Source organism: Lipophrys pholis (assembly GCF_963383615.2).
Source record: "Lipophrys pholis genome assembly, chromosome: 13".
Taxonomy (NCBI): Eukaryota; Metazoa; Chordata; class Actinopteri; order Blenniiformes; family Blenniidae; genus Lipophrys; species Lipophrys pholis.
In genome coordinates this window covers 23132562-23154780 of record NC_137632.1, presented here as the reverse complement: position 1 = coordinate 23154780, position 22219 = coordinate 23132562, and the positions used below count along the sequence as shown (strand labels likewise).

Here is a 22219-nt window from a genome sequence, read left to right as displayed (position 1 = left end):
AATATATAAAATAATAAATACGTATTAATAAATACATAATTAGAAGCTTCTCTGGGCCCCTGGAAATATCCCACGTTCCCACTGGTATGGTCCCAGTTTGACAAACTTCAGATTTTTTATTTTTTTTTATGTCTTTTTTTTCCAGTGGGAATGGGAACTTTTCCCACATCCTAGTCACAGAAAAATGCACCATATTATCAGAGGCCATTGTCATCTGTTGCATGGGCTACAGTGCAGTATGTGCCCGTGTTTACTGTGATAACATACAGATTTGCATCTGTAATATTTCTGCCTAATGGCCTGTTGGTTTTATCTCAGTGTTTGATGTCGACACTTTCTGTTGTCCATCATTACTTGGTAACTCTGGTGGACTGATGTGAATTTTAGAGACAGATCAGGATGTGAGCACGCCATCATATGGAAGGGTCACCCTCATATAAAAACATAGAAACTGATTGAAAAGCCAGGAACACTGAAAATTCATACTTACTCGACATACAGTGCATAATGCAAACGGTCACTGGGTTTATCTATACTTTGTGTTGCTGCTTTTGTGTTTGTGTGTGATTCGAGTTAACAGAAACAGGAGTTAAGGAGTCAATTCAATTTCATTTCATTTTTATCTCTATCGTGCCAAACACAACACAGTTATTTTGAGGCACTTTTGCAGTGCAACAAAAATCAACAATCGCACATGAGCAAGAATAAGTGACTGTGGGAAGGAAAAACTCCCTTTTCACAGGAAGAAACCTGCAGTACCAGACTCAGAGGTGGAGACTTTGAGCAGAAGCAGAGTGAGCGGGGGAGACCTTCTGCTGATTGGGAAGTTTGATTGGTCTACACCAGTGAAAAAACATGGTTGACATGGTTTCATGTGTGTAGGAGGGAAGATTGCTATGTAGGAAAAGGATGCTGAGGATGGAGCTGCCACCGCGTTATAAAATGATACCTGACGTCATCCAGTCGGAGCTCAATGTCCACACTCTGAGCAGCTTGGATCACTGAATCCACAGTGCTTGATGTTCGCCTGCGGCAGATTCTCTTAGCAGAAGGAGCGGCACAAACACAGAACCGACTTAGAACCCAGTATAACAACAACTGTCAAAAGTCATTTTAAAATCGATGCCCACCAGAGTCCAGAACCACTTTGAAAACTTGCCCTGTTCAAAATCTTCCTGAACCCCTACCTCAGTATCACTAAATCTATAACATGGCATCAGAAATGTAGCTTCAACATTCTTCACCAATAACCGTACAGGTTCCACCTTGAACAGCCAATAGCAAATCCAAAACCGTCCTTTTCTCCAAGGCTCTTACTCTGAGTTGGAATTTCTCGAAGCTGTAAGCTCCAGGGAATCTATTTCATTTGGGCTAACTTTGGGCCCGAGAGTTTACAGAAACAAGGTTCACAGATTGGAGTCCCACTGCTGACAAGCTACCACCGTTACCCCCCCAACCCCCCCGCAGCTTCCCATGCACTGCCCTGTGGGAGCTCACTGCCATTAGTATGTGCAGTTAAAATTAACTATGAACAGGATGGGTTAAATGCAGAGAAGCCATTTTCCCAAGGGAATCAATAAAGTATGCTTTCTTTTCAAGTACGTGGAGGCGTGTGCGTGTGGATTTTGTCTCACCAAACATGAAACATTGATGTAATCTTATTTGTCGAGCAGCTTCAAAAAGGGTTTAAATGGCAGAAACGGACATATGTCCCACATAAAAGTCACCGGGAACTCAAAATGATTCAAGACTTGGGTGTAAAGAGAGACTTCTTTGTACTCCTGGCCAGGTCATATGTATCACATGAAAGAGCTCCTGACTGGCTTTGGCCTTGTAACCTTATACATGTGCCAGTGTGCCAGCTCGCTGAGTGCCAGTCCGGTGCTGCATTGCGAATGCTGCTCTGTAAAATATGGATGCTGCTTTGCTCAGTGTTGGTTACAGGTTAGGATGTTTTCAGCCCATTTGTTTTTATTAACCCAACAAAAAAAAAAAAAAATCTATTATTTGCTTTCTTTTCTAGAGGATCTGCAGTATGTCTGACAGCTTGGCTTGGTGTCACACCTGGATCTCGGCCATCCTGGGGTTGTTCAGCACATTTGAGTTCGAGGCTGGCCTTTTCCTGAAAACAAATCAAAACAAGTCTCTTTTGTTTTGGGTTTAATAGATCAGGCACAATGGGCCGAGGAGGGTAGTTAAGCAGTGGGGGTGAGAGTGGGGGCGAGTATCTGTGTGTGTGTGTGTGTGTGAGTGTGTGTGTGCGTGTGTTTTTGCATGCGTGTGTGTGTGTGTGCGTGCGTGTGTGTGCATGCGTGTGAACTCTGATCTGAAAATTTGGAGACGACCAGATTTGTGGGGTCAAAATTACTTAGTTTTACTCATATTAGAGGTTGTGACTGTCTCAGTGAATCTACAGTGCCAGGCGCTAGGATGCGCTACACTGTGCGTGAAACGTGTAAGTGATGTACAAACTTCAGTGTGTGCGTGTGTGTGCGTGTGTGTGTGTGTGTGTGTGTGTGTGTGTGTGTGTGTGTGTGTGTGTGTGTGTGTGTGTGTGTGTGGTTTTCCCAGTTTCGTCCACTGTGTGGATTTCAAAACCTAACATGATGCCACGTGTGTGGGTCCAAATTGCTCATTTGCACAGAAATAATAAGCTGAACTCTTTTATATATTTAGATTTTAGGTAATCAGATCAGGGTTATTGTTCTATTGTAAAGGTTAAGCATACAAAGGGAGTGTAATATACAAACTTTGTGCGTGTGTGTGTGTGTGTGTGTGTGGGTGTGTGTGTTAGGACAGAGAGTCCAAGATCCGCCCTACTTTCGGGCTACTTTTCCTTTTGTTAGCATTCAACAACTCCCCTTGATATGTTGATGGTGGGTCTGTTTCTAAGACTCGTGGAAGCTGGTACTTGTTGAATGTTAACAAAATAATTGTTGTTTTTATCTTAGTTGAAATGACAAGGTGCTCCGATGCTAACAGGAAGTACAGATAGTTATCTGTGTAAGAAAAAAAAAAAAAAGGCCTAAAAGGACAATTATCATGTTTTATCACATGAGAGTAGAGGAGGCGGTGGTGGTAATCCGTGTGTTAATGCAGTGGACAAGGTATGGCCTGAATAAAGAAGTATATATATATGTTCATAAAGTCTCATTAAAGGATATCCACTCATTTGTTGCAAAAAGACATGATCATTGGAGAGGCTGTACATTTGTTATCATTGTGGTCACATAACATGATGAAGTGTCAATTACACTCAACGGTCAAAGAACACAGGCACTGGGTCAAATGTGTCTTTCCACAAATAACTCCCTCAAGTACTGAACACTTCTTAATCTATACAACAAACTGTCTATCTATCTAGCAAAGGGGTTGGCAACGGAAGCCCCATTTACGTGATCACATTCCAAGTGAAAACGCATCGTCTTTGCGCTATCGTTTCAGAAAAGTTTCACGTTTACACAGCAACGGTTTTAAAATGATGTCCATTTCCACAGAAATGGTAGAAACAGTGAAAACTATGCAGTTTTCATGTTGGGCCATTAGTGGGTGCTGTTGTATGTTTTGTAATGAATCCGCGCACGTGCGCAGAAAACAATGCGCTATAAACATCAACAGTGGGAGAACACCGATGTATGGACAGACGACTAAATTGGATTGTTGCATGCACAATAGCAGTGTTTTCAAAAAGTCAAATTTTCCTCGGGGAAAAAAAAAAAAGTTGTGTTTTCTGTGGCTCCGAGCACCATTGTCATGTAAATGTAACAAAAGTTTCACATTGCCACTGTAACTTATGGGAAATATGGTTACCTTTTAAAGAAAAGAACTGACGTTGTGTTTTTAACTTTAATGAACGGGGTCCAATTTGTCCTACAAATCATTAGTTGACCATGTCGACTAGATCCATCCATCATCAATCCATCTCCTGTGCTGCTTCGTCGTGATTCGCTGGAGCCGATCTTCGCTTTCTATGGGCGAGCCAGACACAGGACTAACACAGAGACAACCACACACTCACATTCACCCCTAGGAGCAATTTAAGGTCACCAATTAACCTCACGTACGTGTTTGTTTACTGTGAGAGCAAACAAGTTCCTGGAGGAAATCTATGCACACCCTGGGAGAACGCCGTGAGGCGAGAGTGCGAAACCACTGCTCCACCATGCAACCCCCTTTACCAGATTTAGGTTCGCCAGATTTGTTAGGGATTAAAGTTGTCGTCCGATTGATAAATATTAATGTTTATGACAGATTACAAAAACATTTTTATGCTTGTTTTGGAGTGGGGAGCAGGTCTGCGTTTACATGTTCTCCCTGTGGTTTTTCTCACTTTGCTCTGCTTTCACAACTGTGTCACTCACAACTGAGCTCTGGCAATCACAGCAGCAGCAATATAAAATTGAAGACAAAAAAAAGAAAAAAAGAAGCTGATTTAATGGCTTGTAGGACGTTGAATCTTAATCTCAGCATTAGTCTATGTAACTCGCAGTTGTGGTTCTCACAGTCACATCCGATCCACTCCAAAGAACCCTCCATTACGGATTCCAGCTCTAAGTCCATCAGTGATGAAAGGGCTCGGATGAAAACTAGCAGACACTTGTCTACTCTCCTCTACCGCCGGCATCGGAGGATTCCACCGCTAAGTCATGTGATTTACTCTCGACCGACGTACATTCTTTCAAATCTCCTTTCATCTCCGTCTCAGTGATGACAAGAGCCACCATTACCTCTGAGGAGACGGCATTAAATGAGAGCGCACAAGCGGTGATTTGCACAGATCTCAATTATGCAGCGTAAACATCTGCATGCCATTTGTACGTTTATGTCTGTAAGTGTCCTAACTTTTTTTTTTTTTTTTTTTTACTTGTTCTTGAAGTTTAATGATCTGAGCAACGGGCGGATTGATGCTCGACACAGCTCCAAGCAACGACCGCGTCAGATTGAAACGTAGAATGATGGTGGAACGAACCGGCAGGACTTGAAGCACCGTGCAGATCGACTTGGTTTGAGGGCGCGCGTCGATGCCCTGCGCGGACGTCCAACGCCATTGGCCTAATCATGTAAGAAAAAGGAACATAAATGCTTTGAAGTCCTAAGTGCAGTTGTCAGTTTCTTTGAAGGCAAATAGTAATTGTCATGTTCAGTGCCTCACAAATCAAATCTTCTACACATGTTTCCTCCTCCCTGAAGACAAAGTCTGCACCACGTGCAAACACACACACACACACACACACACACACACACACACACACACACACACACACACACACACACACACACACACACACACACACACACACACACACACACACACACACACACACACACACACACACGGAAACATACCACAACAACCTTTACGGCAGCCTTGATCTGCGAGCTGTACAGGACCTGCTGGGCCCTGCGCCCTTTCATGCCCTGCCTCAGCCACCCACATCTGGAGCTGGTCAAAGTCCCAACGATCCCCGGGGAATGATTTTTGGTGGCCCCCCAAAAAGAAAACGTCCCCTTCTGTCACTTCCTGAAAACCCGCCGAGGGATAAAGATGACCAGACACCCATCTGCAGAGCTCATATACTCGGATCCTTTCAGCATTTTATCATTCACATTTTCTGTACACACTGTAAAAAAAAACTGAGTGTAATTCACTGTAAAATACTGGCAGATGTGGATGCCAGAACTCCATTGTGAAATCAAGTGAAGAAAAAAAAAAAAAGAAGAAGTAGCATGCTGTTTTAGTGTGAATTCCACAGTGGACCGCTTTTTGTTTGTGATTAACAACAAGCAAAAGGAAAATAAAGAGAACAGAATGTCGACCACATTCACCAGTTAACCCATCTATAAAAACAGCTATGCAAAAAATTTGTTGGACCATTCAAAATAATAGATATACTTGAAACCAAATTATGGTTCAGTGGCGAAGAAAATAGGACAAAAAGAAGCTTAAGTGACTCGAAGTTCACTGCAATGAATTACAGTACAAAGAGTCCGGTTGGTTGGTGTGTTTTCAGAGGAAAACAGATTGAAATAGACCACACTGCAGCAACGGTCAGCTGGGAACGACACAACTCTTTAGCAGGGGTGTCAAACATATTTTAGTTCAGGGACCACATACAGTTCCGCTTCAGCATGAGTGGGACAAACTGGTAAAATAGTGTCATGATAACCTTTAAATTTATACTTTACAGTTTTCTGTATTGTGGCAAATTTTCAAAATTTTAAAGAAACCGTTGATTTTCAAGCACATTTCCTAAGAGTGGAGGACACAACAGAACACCGAGACCCCAGCTGAGATACGGATGAAGCTGACTACGTCAAGCATTAGCCTCAAAGACATGCTGTCAGGGTGAGTTTCTAAAAAACATGCAACAGCAATAAGAGACCTTTTTTTTTGACATTTCACTGTGTTTTGCTTTAAGTTGAGATTGTAGTCATTTTAAATTTAAACATTAAAGTTTGTCTTTGTTGTGGCGCGGAGTATACGCGATGACAACGTCAAAATTTTCGCAACATTAAACTAATGCTATGGGAAATTTCCGACAATCTCAACATAAAGACAATTTTAATGAAACCTTCTGTTGCAACATACAGGGAAATGTGCAAAAAAACTTTTCCTATAGATGTTGCGTTATGCATGAAGTGGATTGGAGTCTTTTGCAGGCCAGGTTGGCCCACAGGCCTTATGTTCGGCACCCGTCCTTTCTGGAGTACTTGGTTATTCAGGACAATTTAATATACGACGGGAGATTGATCAGGGATATTTGACACTTTCCCAAATTTCTTAAGAGTAGATGACACAACACAGATATCAGTGATGCTGCCATTAACGCTAGGTACCTCGTTGCTATCAAACTATCCTCAGAGTCACGCTGCCAGGGTGAGTTTGTAAAAATCGACATAACGCAACAACTATAGGAGACGTTTTCTTGTCATTTCACCGTCTTTTTGCACCAGAGGGTTTAATAAAAAATGGCTTTACATTGTGTTTATTGTCATATTTTGCAGTAATTGTCTGTTTTTTGTCAAAATATAGACATTTTCATCACGTATACTTTGCACCACCACAACAAAGGTTATTATGGAACTATTTTACAAATCCTGCCCACTCAAGATAAAATTGCGCTACATGTGGCCCCTGAACTAGAATTAGTCTTATACTCTGCTCTATGTCAACAGACCTTTTCTTCCTCTTGTTTTCTATTATATCTTGCGTCTGCTTGTGCTTAGCTGCTTAAGTCTTTGTGTTTATGTCTTACTGGAGCCCATTCTGCCTTCAGTGCTAATAATGACAGCTTTTTCCACAACCTGACAAAGTCTTCCCTTCAGGCTATAAATCCTCTTCATCCCAGTCAGCTCAATACCGACCTGGTCCCAGTAGATGTAATTCCCCCCCCCCCCCCTGAAGTTCAAAACTCAGGTTAAATGACTTCCTTGTTCCTGTGCAATCTCTCAGACTACAGTGTTGAAAACCAGGTGACTTGCCCTGAGGCGAGGCTTTATACAGTCACATCCTGCATGCTGCATTAGATCCTTGTGGGCTCGCCTGGGTGTCTCAGACTTATGTCTAAGAGGTTTATCAGCTCGTGCCTCGGAGATTACTCAGTGCTTACTATCAGGGTGATTCCGCTTCAAATCCACAATGTTTCCAGCCAGCCAATTCGGCAGCCGCTCGTTCCTCCGAGATAACCCCAGCGCGAGAAAAGAAAACTTGGGCAGAGTGCTTAAATGAATACATAACTTTATTTAAATAAATGCTTTGTCATAACAAAAAAAAAAAAAAGACAAAGGTTAAAAGAGTACATAAATTACAAGTTGAATAAATATTACACAGTGATATTCACTTTAATAGTTTGAGATTTTTTTTCTTTTTTTTTTTCTTATTTGTCTTATGTAGCTCCAAATACTGACCTTTTTTTTTTTTTTTTCTTTTTTTAAAATTCCCGCTATCCTCCAGCCACCGATGGGTGTATTTCACAAGCCAGTGAACACCAATTTATGAAAACCAATTGAGTTTGTCTCGTTACATCCCAAAAAAAAGTGTTATGTATTCAGAAAAAAGCTGCAACTGTAGTTACTGTGCTACTGAAGTAGGAAATGTGAATATGAGATCAGACCAAGTGGGAGATGAGAAACCTGAGGACGCTGCTGCAAGCCAACGGAACGGTGCGACGCTCGTCTCGCGATCCCAAATCCAGAACGGAATAATCGTGGATTTCGGTTAGATTTCACTCATTTCTTCCAGGTATCAGAAACGTCTTTATTTCAGCTCAAGTCGAGCCTGAACTCGGAGTGTTCCTGTTTGCCGGGTTGCGTTCCCCAGATCTCCATGGCTCCCGGTAACTGTCTTGCTAACTGTATCTAAAGTCATGCAATTGGTGACCCCACATCGGGGGAGTGGCTAGGCCCTGATAATGACCACTGCCCATGGCGCTCTTTCTCTTTCCTCTCCGTCTTCCACCTCTCTCTATCATCTCTGTGCAATAGGCCATGAGAACACCTCTAGCTGAGTGTCTTTTTTTTTCATTTATTTTTATTTTTTTTTTCATGTTTTCCCACCTATCGTAGTCCCTAAAGGATGCTGCTGCCACATTGGAGGTCCCGGGCGTGGGCTTCGACAGCCCCTGTCGACAAATTTTTGCTACCTCAAAACAAGAAGCACCACCTTGAAAAGGTAAGCACAAGACGACGCGACATTTAGCTTTGCTTTTGTTGTTCCACTAACTTCATGATACCACATCTCAGGATGTCGTTGCGTCAATATCAATAGTGAGTAACTGAAAAGAAGAAGTGCAAGCTGCTTTTTTTTTTTTTTTTTTTTTTTTTGTTTTTTACTTTTTTTCTTTTCGAAAGTGGTCGTGGGGATTTTGGTGTTGGAAGTTGGGGCAAAGGAGCCTTGATAAGATATTCACAATCGGAAGCCATTAAGGATGCACTTATCATTACTGTCGGGAAAACTAAACAAAACAAAACAAAACAAAAACAAAAAACAGAAAAAAAAAACTGCTTGATTTACCTCGCTAACATCCTTTGGCTTCCCCTCTCTGGCAATCATATACATTGGCATTCACATGGAAAAAAAAAAGCGAGAATCTTAGCTTATTGGTTGTCAAAGAAAGAGAAGAAGGAGGTTTAACTGAGTACGGTAACACAGCGGTTCCTCACACGTCATTCTCGTCCAGAATTACCCCGAGGTAAAGGCAGAGGTGTACGAAAGTGACGGTCCGGACACCATTGACAGAAACCTGCCACATTCAGAACTGATCCTAGACCTCTTGTATCAAATGACCAGCCCCGGCGGGGGCCAACTGCCCCGTTGTGATATCCGTGTCACTTTCACGTCAGCATTTTAAATGTATTTGCATGTAGGAAGGCACTGTGACTTGCACACAGAGAGAGAACAACTCGTATTTTAAGACCCTGTCATAACCTGTAACCTTTTCGATTCCGTCACGTCTCGCTTGGATGCAGATAGGTAACCTCCGCATGGACGCGTGTTGCCGAGGGTTAGCTTCTTTGACCACCCTGCAGTCAAATGACGCCGGGGTCATCCTCCCAACAGGCTTCAAGGAATTATTCAAATTCTTTACAGGTGAAAAAATCCTATTTTCCCCCCAAGCACAATTACATTATTGACATATTTTGTTTCTACAGGAAAAACAACATTCAGTAACTATATTTAAAAGTAATGTAATACACCATGGTTACACTGTAGTAGCAGTACTGAGGGGAAAACCACTTGATAAAGGAACATGGCTCAAAAGTGGGCGGTCTGTACTTCACTGAAGGCAAAGAAAACAGCACAAACAAAACCATACAAAACTACACTTCACACAAACAAATCAGAGAAGCGACCCAACTGGCAAGTTCGATTTGCAACTCGGAAAAGTCGAACTTGAGTCCCGTCGCTGGAGTTGTAAAAAAAAAAAAAAAAGAAAACAAAAGAAAAAAAAAAAAAGCCTTTGTTCGACCAGTGGAGTCGGCGCTTTCTAAGCTCTGTGTCGCCCTGCATGGCAGTGTCTGTTCAAATAGGCACAGTTGGCATATCAGGCTAGCTACATTGTCGAAGAGCCACTTACAATAGGTTCATCCGTGACGACCCGCTCGCTCTTTCGCTTCTGAACGCTCTGTGTCCCAAGACGTACTTTACACTTTACATTAAAAAGAGAAGGCCAGCCCCAAGACCACCTCAAGCGCTAGCAAATACTTGTGACAAAGTCAAAACAAAAGAGAAAGACAACAACAAAAAAAAAAGGACATTCTTGTTTTAGTTTTTTTTCTGTAATAGGCTCACTCCGTCACACGCCGACATAGGCTCATACGTACCACGCATTCGAACTGTACACACACGCACGCACGCATCCACGCATGCATCGATTTGTGAAGTCACACATATCTACGCAGGTTCCCCTATTCATAAGTGCTCTGACAGAACCGCGAACCCGGATAGAGTCAACTGTTACAGCATACCCCTGTCTCATGTTTCATTTTTTTTTTCTTTTGGAAAAACAGATAAACACAAATGACTCTGCCAATCATCAGTTCCACAGCGACCTCACTTCCCCACGGCCTACAACTGATTTGTTTTCGATCAATGCGCCTGATGGGTTGTTTTAAGTTTTTTTTTTTTAATTTCTTCACAATGGTTTTGTGTTAATTTTGCATCATACAAAGTGTTGTATCGAAACCCCCATAGCTTCTATAAAAATATATCCATTGTTGTGCATATATTTTCATGGACCTGCAGCCAGGATCACCTGTGGATGACCCAGCTCGGGCAGGAAGGGGTGGGGGTGGGGTGAAGGGGTCAACAGTCGGGGGATCTGGTACATCTTCTGAGACTTTTCCCCTCACTCGGAGAAAAGTTCTTGGTCAACAAACGAAAAAAGAAAGAAAAAAAAAAAAATACAAGTGTCTTTATTCAGCCTTTTGTTTGGGGTTTTTTTTTGTCGCTGTTGAAGTGAACGGAGGGCGGAGGAGCACACAGGTGTGATTCGGAGTGGAGGCGTGGGCCCTGGGTCACGTGGTGGTTAGGGGGAGTGTCGGGGGTTGGGGGGTGGGGTGTGTGGGGGGGTTAGGGGAAAGTCCAGGCTGGTTTTTCTGCCCCCGGCTTCACTCGTTGTTGTTGTTGCTGCTCTCCAGGTCCTTACATTGAATGTCCCCACCGCTGTAGTCCGTGCCCGGGAGCTGCACGCCGTACTTGTCCACGCACCAGCAGATGCCTCGCTTACGGCCGCGGGACGGTTTGCACTGCGGACGAGAGACGGGTACGTGGCATTGATTGAAATGTCTTCAGAAGACGTGTGTACAACTTACAGCTGAAAGGGCTATAATGCTAAAACGTGACGTCTGCAACCTTGATGAACCAAACAGCTAAAAGTTTATTTGGAGCTCGAAAAAAATCTTTCAAAACTAAGACAACACAACTTGTAAACCGAAATATTGTTTTTCTATATTTACCAAAACTGTAGTTTAAGTTGCATTTATAAGATTCTGAATCAAAAATGGCCGATGTTTTTGTCAATTCAGCAGTTGTTACAGCTTTTTGTTAAGCGCGAATGTAGCTAATTTTGGCTTTTTAAGCAGTTTATTTAATTCTAGTCAACAGTTTCAGCTATATTAACTGTTTGTGTCATGTTTGCTAATTTAGACATTTAGCTTGTACTCATTGGCTGTTTTAGCTGTTTAGCGCTTTCACCATTAGCATTTGTTGCTACTGAACCATCAAATTTGTCACCTTAACTTAACCGCGATATACTAAAAGAGAGCGACATTAAGAATTGAATAAATATTTTTATTTACACGTAGTTTTGTGAAAGCTACAGGGAGCCACAACGGAGGGATTGAAGAGTTTCATGGAAGATCTGCAGACCCCTGCTAACAGCCGAATGAACAATCTCGGCACCCACTAGTGGCCCAACATGAAAACGACATCATTTTCTGCGTGTCGTGTCAATGTTAAAACGTTCCTGAAACGTAAATACAAAAACGAGGCGTTTTCACTTGAAACGTTGACGCGTAAACGAGGCCTCAGCGACAGCTTCAAGCGTTACGAGGCAAAGCTAACAGCTAGCTGAATGGGCTCGGTGCCTCAGCCACAGATTGGTGTAACGAACCTAAAATTGCATCAGAAGCTAAACCCACCTGTTTGCGCTTGAAGAATCCTTTTCTGTCACAGTTGGGAAGGTACAAAGAGAGAGCCATCACACGAGACGTGTCCTTCATCCCTTGAATGATGCCGTCCAGTTTTCTCCTGCACGGACCCTGGAGACAGAACAAAGCACAGCAGCCACCACTACGATCAGCAGGTTATTCCATCGAGGAAATATGTCGGTTACTCTACTGCTGTAATCTAAAGTGAAACTTTACAACAGAAATTGCATCTAAATATTGATTTTTCTGACATAAAGTCACTTTTTGAATTGAAAATGGGGCATTTTACTGACGGTAAGAGGTGCAAAAGCCACAGAGGTTCCTAAGACAGTACTTACAAATTCGGGCTCGTGCTTGTCGATGGGTAGCGGGGAGTAATCCATGGGGGATCCCACGGAGCGCTGCTTGCCCTGCTTCCTCTTCTGCTCCTTGCGCACTGCATGGACTTTTTTACTGTTCACAATGTCTTTGGGGAGGAGTGGCACCTTAGCTGGCTGCAGCTCCTCTGTAATCTCTGTGGTCATGGTGTCCTCATGTTCTCGAGACTCTCGATCTGTACCAGAACAACAACAGAAAAGACTGGTCAGTTAACATCTTTTTACATTTTTTTTCTTACCAAGTTAAGTATAGCAGGTTTGCATAATACTGCATAAGTTAAGTTTTTTACACAAGCGTCAATTTCAGGTTTTTGTCTGTGCTTCTCACATGTACGAGCAACACCAGGTGAGTCCTTCTCCCAAGAAGGAGGAGCTATTGTGTGGAGTGAGACGCAAGTGAAAGAGCCCGCCTTGTTATCTACTCATCACAACAAAAATGACCTCAAAACAGACATGCAACCACAAGAATGAGCAAGACCCCAAATGCCGAGATATTTGTTCAGAAGCCTCCAAACAATGCTGTTGTAACTAGTAACTGTAGCTACTTGAACAAAAGTGATGCATCTGTAAGCTCGCACACCTCCACGTCTTCAGAAAACTGCATCTCATGCAGCGTGATCTCTCTCAAGTCTTGCCTGGAAAATGTGCTAAAACATTATCTGGGCTGCTGAACTGCAAGCAGGCAGTGAGGCTCCGGAGTGTCGTAACTTTATAGCGACGTGTCCCACATTAAACTGATTCAAATGTCAGGCTGAGGAAAATCCGGTTGGCTCTGTGGACTCATATAAATGCTTGTACATTTGTGTCACATTTTATGCACTTCTGAGGTGTAATTTCAGCTCCCCCCAGGGGGCACTGCAGACTCAGAGAACTGGAAGTCCGTCTTGATTGGATATTTACAGGTTCAGGTCCATTATCCTTAACCTAGCCCCCCCCCCCCCATTTCCCTATCTCTGGGGCTCAGCCTCTTAAGCCTGGACCCCCAGCCAGAGGTTCTTTGAGGCCACAGAAAGAAGCCTCCGTGCCCCCACCTCACCCACCCACCCGTCCACACACCTTTGGCTTAGTAGGACAGAGTTATTGTAGGGACTTTGCCAGGCCCCGACTTGCTACAGCAATGGTGCCAGTGGATGACCCGGGTTATATTTATCTGACAAGGAAACCCGCCGTGGCGCACAGGGGCCAGACGCACTGAACCGGAGAGGAATGTTGTCTGCGGCCTCTGAGCCAACTGCTTCCGAAAGACCGAACCAACTTCCACCGAAACCCGTCGGAGGACACCGTCCGACAGGCAACCTCTGCGGCGACTTGGCCTGATGACGCGGCGGCCCGGCCGAGACACGGCGAGGACACGAGCTCCGAGAAAACTGATGTTCAAAGAGCCTGACACAGCATGAGCGTCTGGGAGGCTTCAGGAGGGGAGGGAGGGAGAGGAAGGGAGATGGGGTCGGCGGCATAAAGTAGGAGGGAGGGAGGTGGGGGTGTTTGGGGAAGGGAAGAAGGGGAGGGGTGAGGGTGATTACCAGAATTGGGTCTTTGGCTTCTGCGCTGCATTGCCGTCTCTTTGAAATTAATCTCACAACTCATGACTTGGCAGGCCTTGGTTTGTGTTTAGATATGTCCTTGTGTCTCCCCGCTCAGACTGCGAGCCTATTCCTCGCTATAAATAAATACGTCAAACAAGCATTCCTGTGCACACCACGCATGTGACCACGGTGGAAAGAAATCTCCTTATTTCTGCTCTGCAGTCCAATAATTTTCTCTCAGGACACTTGATTAAAATGCCACATATTTGGCAATGAAATATGCTGCTCAACGTGTGTTTTTAACATGCATTCTTGCTTCGTGTGTAATTTCATTTGAGCGTATAAAAGGCCAGACTAAAACAACGCGACCAGTGGCACATCCATTATATCCATCTCAGTAGTCACTCAGCTATAGGAAAAAATAAATAAAAAAAGCTAGCAGCACTAGTGGGGGGAGGGGGGGACAATGGTGTCTGACTTCTTTTCTCCTCCAGTCACAGAATCACCAATTGCATCTTTTCTGATGTGGGCCCTTCAGTTAGGCCGCAAAAACTCAGTTTTTCCATGCTAAGGGTACCAGCTTGTAAAAGGAGGCTTAGAGGGTCTGTGTTTAACTTCTGAAACTCAGCCAAGGTGCTGGACGCCAGCCAACTGAGCCAAGTCATGTGCAGCTCGTCCATTCAGCCAAGCCCAAAGCCGTGCTGCTATCTCTCTCTCTCTCTCTCGCTCTCGCTCTCTCTCTCTCTCGGCTGAGCCTAAAGATTTCATTAGGACGAGAGGAGCGGAGTAGCCAAAGGAGGTGCACCTGATACTTCACTGTTTAAAAATTAACATCTGCACACAATTATGCTTCATGAATATCCCAAGTTTCTTGCAGGCAGCAGTCCAAGCATGAAAGATAAGCTACCTCTTCTTTGGATTTGTCTCTCCACTGGATCTTTAAGACTTTAATAACACAATTTAGATGGTTACAGAAAAAAAAGAGAGAGCGAAAAGAAGTACAAGATAATGGTTTGTGCCACCTTTTATTAGATTCCCCTCCATTAGCGGGAGGTTCGCCTTTGATTGAGTCGGTCCCCGTGCCGCATCTGAAATTACATCTTCACAAGATGTAAGAGAGTGGTGAATGGAGGTGCTGTTTAATCTCATCTGGGGGTAGGACAAGATAATTGGGAGGGGATAAATGAACGCCGTATAAAGTTAGTAAACTATCTTCGCCGCCACACTTCCTCCGCTGCTTAATATTTGAACGGCAGGCCATGGCCTGGTAACCCTGCAGTTTCTCGAGCCGAAAGGAAGGTGTGAACAAACCTGGGAAGGATGTGTGTGTGTGTGTGTGTGTGTGTGTGTGTGTGTGTGTGTGTGTGTGTGTGTGTGTGTTGTTAGAGTTAGCAGAGTTTGAAGTCTATGTGACATAAATGGAAGTAAATTCTTAGACTGTGAGAAAACATAATGTGTGTCCTTGATTTCCCACGCTGGATAAGGAATGTCCAATGCGTTTTAGGCCAAAGTTAAAAGTTTGGCTGAGTTTGAAGTATGTACAAATTGTAAATCAACGTATTGTTCGCCGTATCACATAGAAACATTAAATACTTTGCTTTGTTACAGTGGAGGATCCATGTCAATTACACATCAATGGTTGCACACCTGCTATTCAAGGTACTCAACCTCCATATATAGGGAGCAACTTGGGGATCTCTGTTTTGCCCACAGACTTTTCAAAGAGATTGGGAAATGGACCGCTAGCTTTGGTACCGAAAGATGACCCACTCTCTACCAACTGAGCCAAAGCCTCATCACGTGTGTACATGTGCACGCATTTGTGTGCACGGCAGCACAAAAAGCAAAGTCATGATGACAGAAAGAAACATCAGAGAAGCTTTTCAGAAGTATGCCAAAGGTACCAGAGCTGATACTTTCAGGTGGCAAATGGTTTTTCCAGAAAAATGGGCATGTTAACCTCCAACACCAGCATGAATAGCCATTTAGCCTGCGGTATTTTTCATTAAAGGATTGTGGTTTGGAGCCCAACAGCCAATAAGAAACATCATCTGCACATGACATGACACTGCAGGACTGCAATGGCTACATGAAGGTTTGGACAAAGTATCTGCTTCAAAACAGCTAGAACTGTAAGATATCGCTTTAGTTTCATGTTCTGTTGTTTCAGAGGAATTTCTGCTGTCGGGCCGGCGTGGCTCTTTATCGGCTTCTGAATATGCAGGAAGTAACTCTTCCCATGGTATTGTGCACGCTGAATATGTTCATTGCAATCAAAACGTTTCCTGCTTTTCTGTTTGCTCAGTATAAATAGCATCAAGAACAATTCAAGGATTATAAAGCGCTAAACAGGACTCGTGAGAGGATGCAAATTCTTCTCCAGGAGGAAAGCGCCGCTGCTGCTATAGGTGGGCAAACTTTCTGACCCGTTTGCAGCTCCCCACCAAACGTTCTCAGGTCTGTGCGGCGAAGCCATGCGAAGAGTAAATTATCAGAGCGAGGCGCATGGCTGCGCCGCTGTACATTGCTAATTTTGGTCTGAGGTCTTTCACCACATCTGAGTTTGGGTTTGCAACAAGCCGTGCGGGTGGACGCAACCTCTTTTTGGTTCGCCCATCGCCACCAGACAATTGCTGGGTGTGACGGGTGTTCTGGCTCCCCAGTGGCAGGAGCAGCTATTTTGGCGCAAGTCAAGCGCTCCAGTTTTACTGCACAAAGATCATCTATTATTACATAAGCACAAAGTAAACACAAGGAGCACATCACGAGATGAGGAAGTTGCGACATGACCAACTTGCGGTTCACACTTTTCTGGACTTTACAGTGTTGAGGAGGGATTCATTGCCGGTACCGGTTTTAGCACCTTTGACGCAACATTGGACATAAACCATTGGCTCTATTTGCGTCAAGATGCACCAAGCCCGGGATCCAGGGAGGCGATAGCTCCACTTTTAAGGAAGCAATTACGATCCAGTACAATTGAGTGACGATGACAAGACAGGAAGCAATTAAAGGTTGACCTGTGTCACGATCAGAGCAACAATAACACTTCTAAGAAGTCACTGGGACTTCTATTGTTCCGAGGTTCTTAGAAACTGAAGATTTCAGTATCCCGCTAACGAGTGGGAAGTACTGAAAACCACTCAGTGCAGACAATATGATGATTTGGACTCTTTCTTTTTTTCTTGCACCATGCAAGTGTATAACCAGATGTAGAGGTTGAGATTACAGCACACGAGTCAAACTGAAAGCCATCATGCTACCAAGTCTTGATTTCTTTCGCAGCTGTTGCCACCGTCAGGCTAGGTGTCAGTGACCAGCAAGCTGCACAAATGCCACTTTAAACTTTTATAGGGAGAATCAAGCAAGTGTGCCAGAAGGGCTGCGTGCATGCCGACAACCATGCAATTGCTTGTCGACCACATGCACACCACTTCACTATCATAAAGACACTATTAGCAAAGATCAATCAATTTCCCATCCTAGAAATGCCCCCCCCCCCCCCAACCTTTCGATGATTTTACCTGAGAAATTTCGGGCTCTTTTTTAACGTGGACCTCACGCGATATCTTGCCAAAATGACCTTTCCAACAACTCACCCCAGCACCTGCAAGGGATCAGTTGCAGCACGCTAAGCTTTCACTGCACTCAGTGTCTCAGATGTTCAAGGTGAGACGGACGGAAAGCTGCGGTACAGTCTTTCCTTTCGCACGGGCCCCGTCATGAAGCCGTCGGGGCAGCTGGGACCACATGTGACTGGGGCTATATCTAACTTGGCATGTCCGTATGAGCACGCAACGTACGCTAAGGTCCGGAGTGCGGCTGGCTGGTTGTCATTAGTCCAAGCGGCATACGGTCAGAGAAAATCTCACTTTGGTCTCTCAGCTGCGACCCCGTGGCCAGCTGTGCCGGTGATGAGGCGAGCATGAAAAAAGCAGATGGTAATACTCAGGGCCGATTAGCCCCCTAAAAGTATGTGATGACAAGTCATTCTATATGGTGCTTAGAAGTGAGGAGGCAACAAGCGGTAATATGCTAGGCTCTCTGGCAAATATTAAACATCAGAAGCCTGCGAGTCGCTGCGCTGACCGATGACTGTAAGTATCAATGACAAAGACATGCGACATGTGAAAATGCTTTCAGAGCATCACTGCGGCTGAAACTGCATCGGCACACACGCAAAGAGCAGAAACAAATGTGAAGTATTAAAGCTGTCAGTAAAGGGCAAGAAGTTTCCTGTTGCTATGCTAATAAGGACCATCGTATTTCTGTCCATGTGCGAGCGGAGTATGCTGAACTTGGAACCACTCCCTCGTCATCTTTTGTTTCTTGGCAGAGAGCAATCTGTTAAAACATAAGGCCCTTTCAGAAGCCCAGAGAACCAGAGGCCTGCTGCCATGAAGTCATATCTGTTGGCAAGCTTTCCTGGGTCTGTAAGGGGGAGGTGAGGGCGGGGGGGGGGCTGCCAAAGTCTGAGTGCCCACGGTGCACATACCACCTCCTGCGCCGTACAATCCAGGCAACTCCTGGGATCACAGCGCAAGGAGCAAAACATAAATTAATGCACTGCTGAGACGTGAACCCAGACGCAGAGGGATGGCCAGGATTCCTTTTCTTACAAAGGGAGGGAGGGGAGGGGAGACTGTCGGACAGCAAAGATTATTCTCTGCTATTGTTTGGCTGTCCCAGTCAATATTGAGTAGGCTGCGGCTCTCATAGCCTCACGAGTATCACAGACATTCGAGCTCCTCCTCCTCCTCCTCCCCCTTGTGTTCAGCCTTTCTCAGCTGGTACGGCACACAAGACAGCTGCAATCCCACACGACAGGAAACCAGAGGCTCACCTCACCAGCTCCCCCATCAACGGAGCTGTTTGACAGAAGGCCCTTCAGAAGACAGAGAGAAAAAGAGAGAGAGAGAGAGAGAGAGAAAGAGAGAGAGCCTGAGGCATTCTGCTGAATCACTGCGTTGTGACTGAGCGCCCATGCAATGAAAGCACCGCCAGAGGCAGGAAAAGATGCTCCGATTACTTCTGTGGGCCAACAAAGAAGCCAGGTCTTGTGCGTGTGTGGCTACAAGTGTGTGTGTGTGTGCGTGTGTGTGTGTGTGTGTGTGTGTGTGTGTGTGTGTGTACGCAAACCTAGAGTGAGACGAAAACTGCCTGAGGTGTCATCACTAACAGCAATCACCCACACAATGCACACCCAGACACCCACACAGCCCCGCCCAGGTATACCTGCGAACAAACACACACACACACACACACACACACACACACACACACACACACACACACACACACACACACACACACACACACACACACACACACACACACACACACACACACACACACACACACACACACACACACACACACACACACAGAGGCAACACTGACACTGAAACCTGTCTCCACATTATCTCTGAGAGTGAACAATGCCTTGCAAAACATGGGGCTTGCAGGGTATTTTTAGAACAATTAGGTGCAGATACAAACTGTGGATCAGTGCCAAGAGGAGGAATGAGGTGGTGATAGTGAGCGCAGCCTGATGTCTCCCTCAAAAGTCAAAATAAGCCCATTTTATAGAAGCAGGGTTCTTAGTGAGAACCTTTTTGGTCGTTACCACCTATTTATCTAGTTGTTGACAAGCTGCTAGAGCTCTGAGTGACAGTGAACCTGCCTGACGCACCAAGAAATGCTTTAAATCATGCAATACTCTTGGCTTGGGTCTCCCTCTCCCTCTGTCTCCCTCCCTGTCTTCCTCTCTTTTCTCTCACGCATACAGATTTAGTGGTAATCCGACTCTAAACACCACCCTTGGGGTAGCCTGCAGACCTAAATCTGTCTAAATTCTGCTTTAACAAGAGCCAAAGTTTGCGGAGCGGCACCTCATTTCTTTCCATAGAGTAGCCAGATGCGTTCTCCTTCTGAGCGGATTGATTTCACATCTCATTTAGCTCGGAGTGATATTGAAAAGGCTGAAAGCGGCACAGCGCGCTCCTGCGTGAGGATGGAAAATCTTTGACTTTGACAATCACTTGTTACATTACTGGATGTTCAACGTTAGTAAGCTATTATCAGTAAAAGCTCCACTTCAGGTGGGATTTATTTCATAGACATTTATTCAGCCAGGAGTTTTCGGCAAAGTTCTTCGAAAGCCGAAAATGAAAAAAAGAAAAAAAAAGAAAAAGAAAAAGCGACGATAGCACAGCAAACTCTTGAAAAAGAATAAGTTCAAAATGAAAATACTTGAAAGCGAAGACTCCTTAGATCCTACACAACCGCCCTAATGTCTGGTTAAACCGCAGTTTGACAGCCTCTGCCCCGCACCGAGGGCGCAACCCAGCCGGGGACACGCCAAGTGCGCGAAACGGGGAGGGGGGGGCGCAAAGGCGCCCCGCAACACACACACACACACACACACACACACACACACACACACACACACACACACACACACACACACACACACACACACACACACACACACACACGCACACATACACACACACACTTTTATCATTTTAAGTATTAAAGATGAACCCATATCAACTTTTTTCTCCCCCTAACAACAGCTGGGTGCTGCCACTGCCAAGGTGCATATCTGCCCGTGCAGAGACGCGACAGAGCCGGAATAAGCTCCTGTGGCCAGTTTATTCAAGGCAGTGGATAAAAGTTCAAACCATCTGTCAAACAAACGGTCCGTCAGAGAGCAGTGGTACCGGCTGCTCACGTTTCAACACTGAGTCTCCGAGTTAACTGAAGGGAACCACATACTCACAAAAAGAGGGGGGGGGGACAGAACATAGTCGTAATTCCTCAGTGAAATAAACACATTAAGGCTGTAAAGTATTATACTCTATCTGTGTATCTACTCCTTTAAGACTGGAGAGTAGCTCTGCACGCAGCAGCGCACAGGGAATCCAAACAAGTCACAAGATGCCATCAAACTGATCCAAAGAGAAGAAGAAAAAGGGAGACTTTTCATGCAAGTCTAACTCGTTGTTGTTTTGTTGTTGTTGTTGTTTTTTTTTTTTTTTATGTGCACAGCACCATGCATGCACGCAGTGAGTCCGCCAGCCGGGAAGCCAGTGCGCGTCTTACCTACGGGCGGGTGGGCAGGTTTGTATCCTTTCTCGTTGGTGCACACTCCCCTGCCGTGGAGGAGAGCGTGCAGGGGCTTCTCCTCCCCGCTCCTCGGCAGGCAGCGGAGGCCCTGGGTGCACGTCCCGGTGTAAACGCCGCACGCCTGCCCCTCGGACAGGGCGCACGTTAGGCAGCAGCCGCAGCCGGGCTCCTTGACCAGCTGGCAGCCGACCGGCACCGGAGGACACATGGACATCGCCTTCTGGTCGCAGGGCTCGCACGGCACGTACGAGCCCAGGCACCCGGACAGCCCCAAGATAAATGTCACCAGGAGGCACACGCTCAGAAACATTGTTGGCGTTCTCTCTTCGGTTAGAGCATACACCTCAAATGCGAAGAGGAGGGGAGGGAAAAAAAAGTAGCCTGGTCTAATGAACACAATGCCTCAGTCAGATAATCCGATTTTTACAGTTAAAGCCAAGAGTCTTTATCCAAGAGTGTTGCTATCTATAAAGGCATCAATGACAGGTTTTTGTTTTAGCCGTGCAACGTGCAAAATGAGTTTAAAATGGCCAATTTAAAAATAAGCTACATGTGCTGTTTTCTTTTTCTTTTTTCTCTTCCCCCGAAATATTGTCCTCTGCTGGCGCAAAGCAACTCTTTGCACAAAATCTCAACTCCTCTCCCCTCTTTCAGTTTGGACTCCAGTACTTTCTCCAGCAGAAGTTTCCTGTGCAGACTGATCAACTTGAGAGCTGCCTTGCCTTTTTAAAAAGGAGCCGAGCCCAAACCCCTAACTATGAATACGCTAAACAGCAGGGAGGGGAGGCGCACTTGTTCCACTGCCTGGCAAGCGGCCAAACATTTTTTTTTTTTTTTCAGCAGCAGGCGGATCGCTCTTTCACCCTGAAGGCTGCACTGATGCCGAGGTGCAAGAGGCAAGAGCAGAAAGCAACACAAACCCTTCATCAAAACATTTCAACCGAGCACCCGTCAAAACCTGCAGACCTTTCCCGTTTCAGGATCTGCGGCATTAAAATGCTTCCCGGAGATATTTAAACGAGTCAACGCTCGGGA

General features: G+C 45.0%; 1 protein-coding gene across 1 annotated transcript; it reads right to left on the bottom strand.

Annotated features, from left to right (window-relative positions):
• Positions 1-8798: 8798 nt before the first annotated feature.
• On the bottom strand, positions 8799-21920 carry igfbp5b (insulin-like growth factor binding protein 5b). The gene is made up of 4 exons (XM_080478989.1): positions 21161-21920; positions 12489-12703; positions 12142-12261; positions 8799-11247 (listed from the first exon to the last, which is right to left on the bottom strand). Exons 1-4 carry the CDS (start codon positions 21492-21494, stop codon positions 11110-11112), a joined length of 807 nt encoding a protein of 268 aa, XP_080335115.1. The 5' UTR covers positions 21495-21920; the 3' UTR covers positions 8799-11109.
• Positions 21921-22219: the final 299 nt, after the last annotated feature.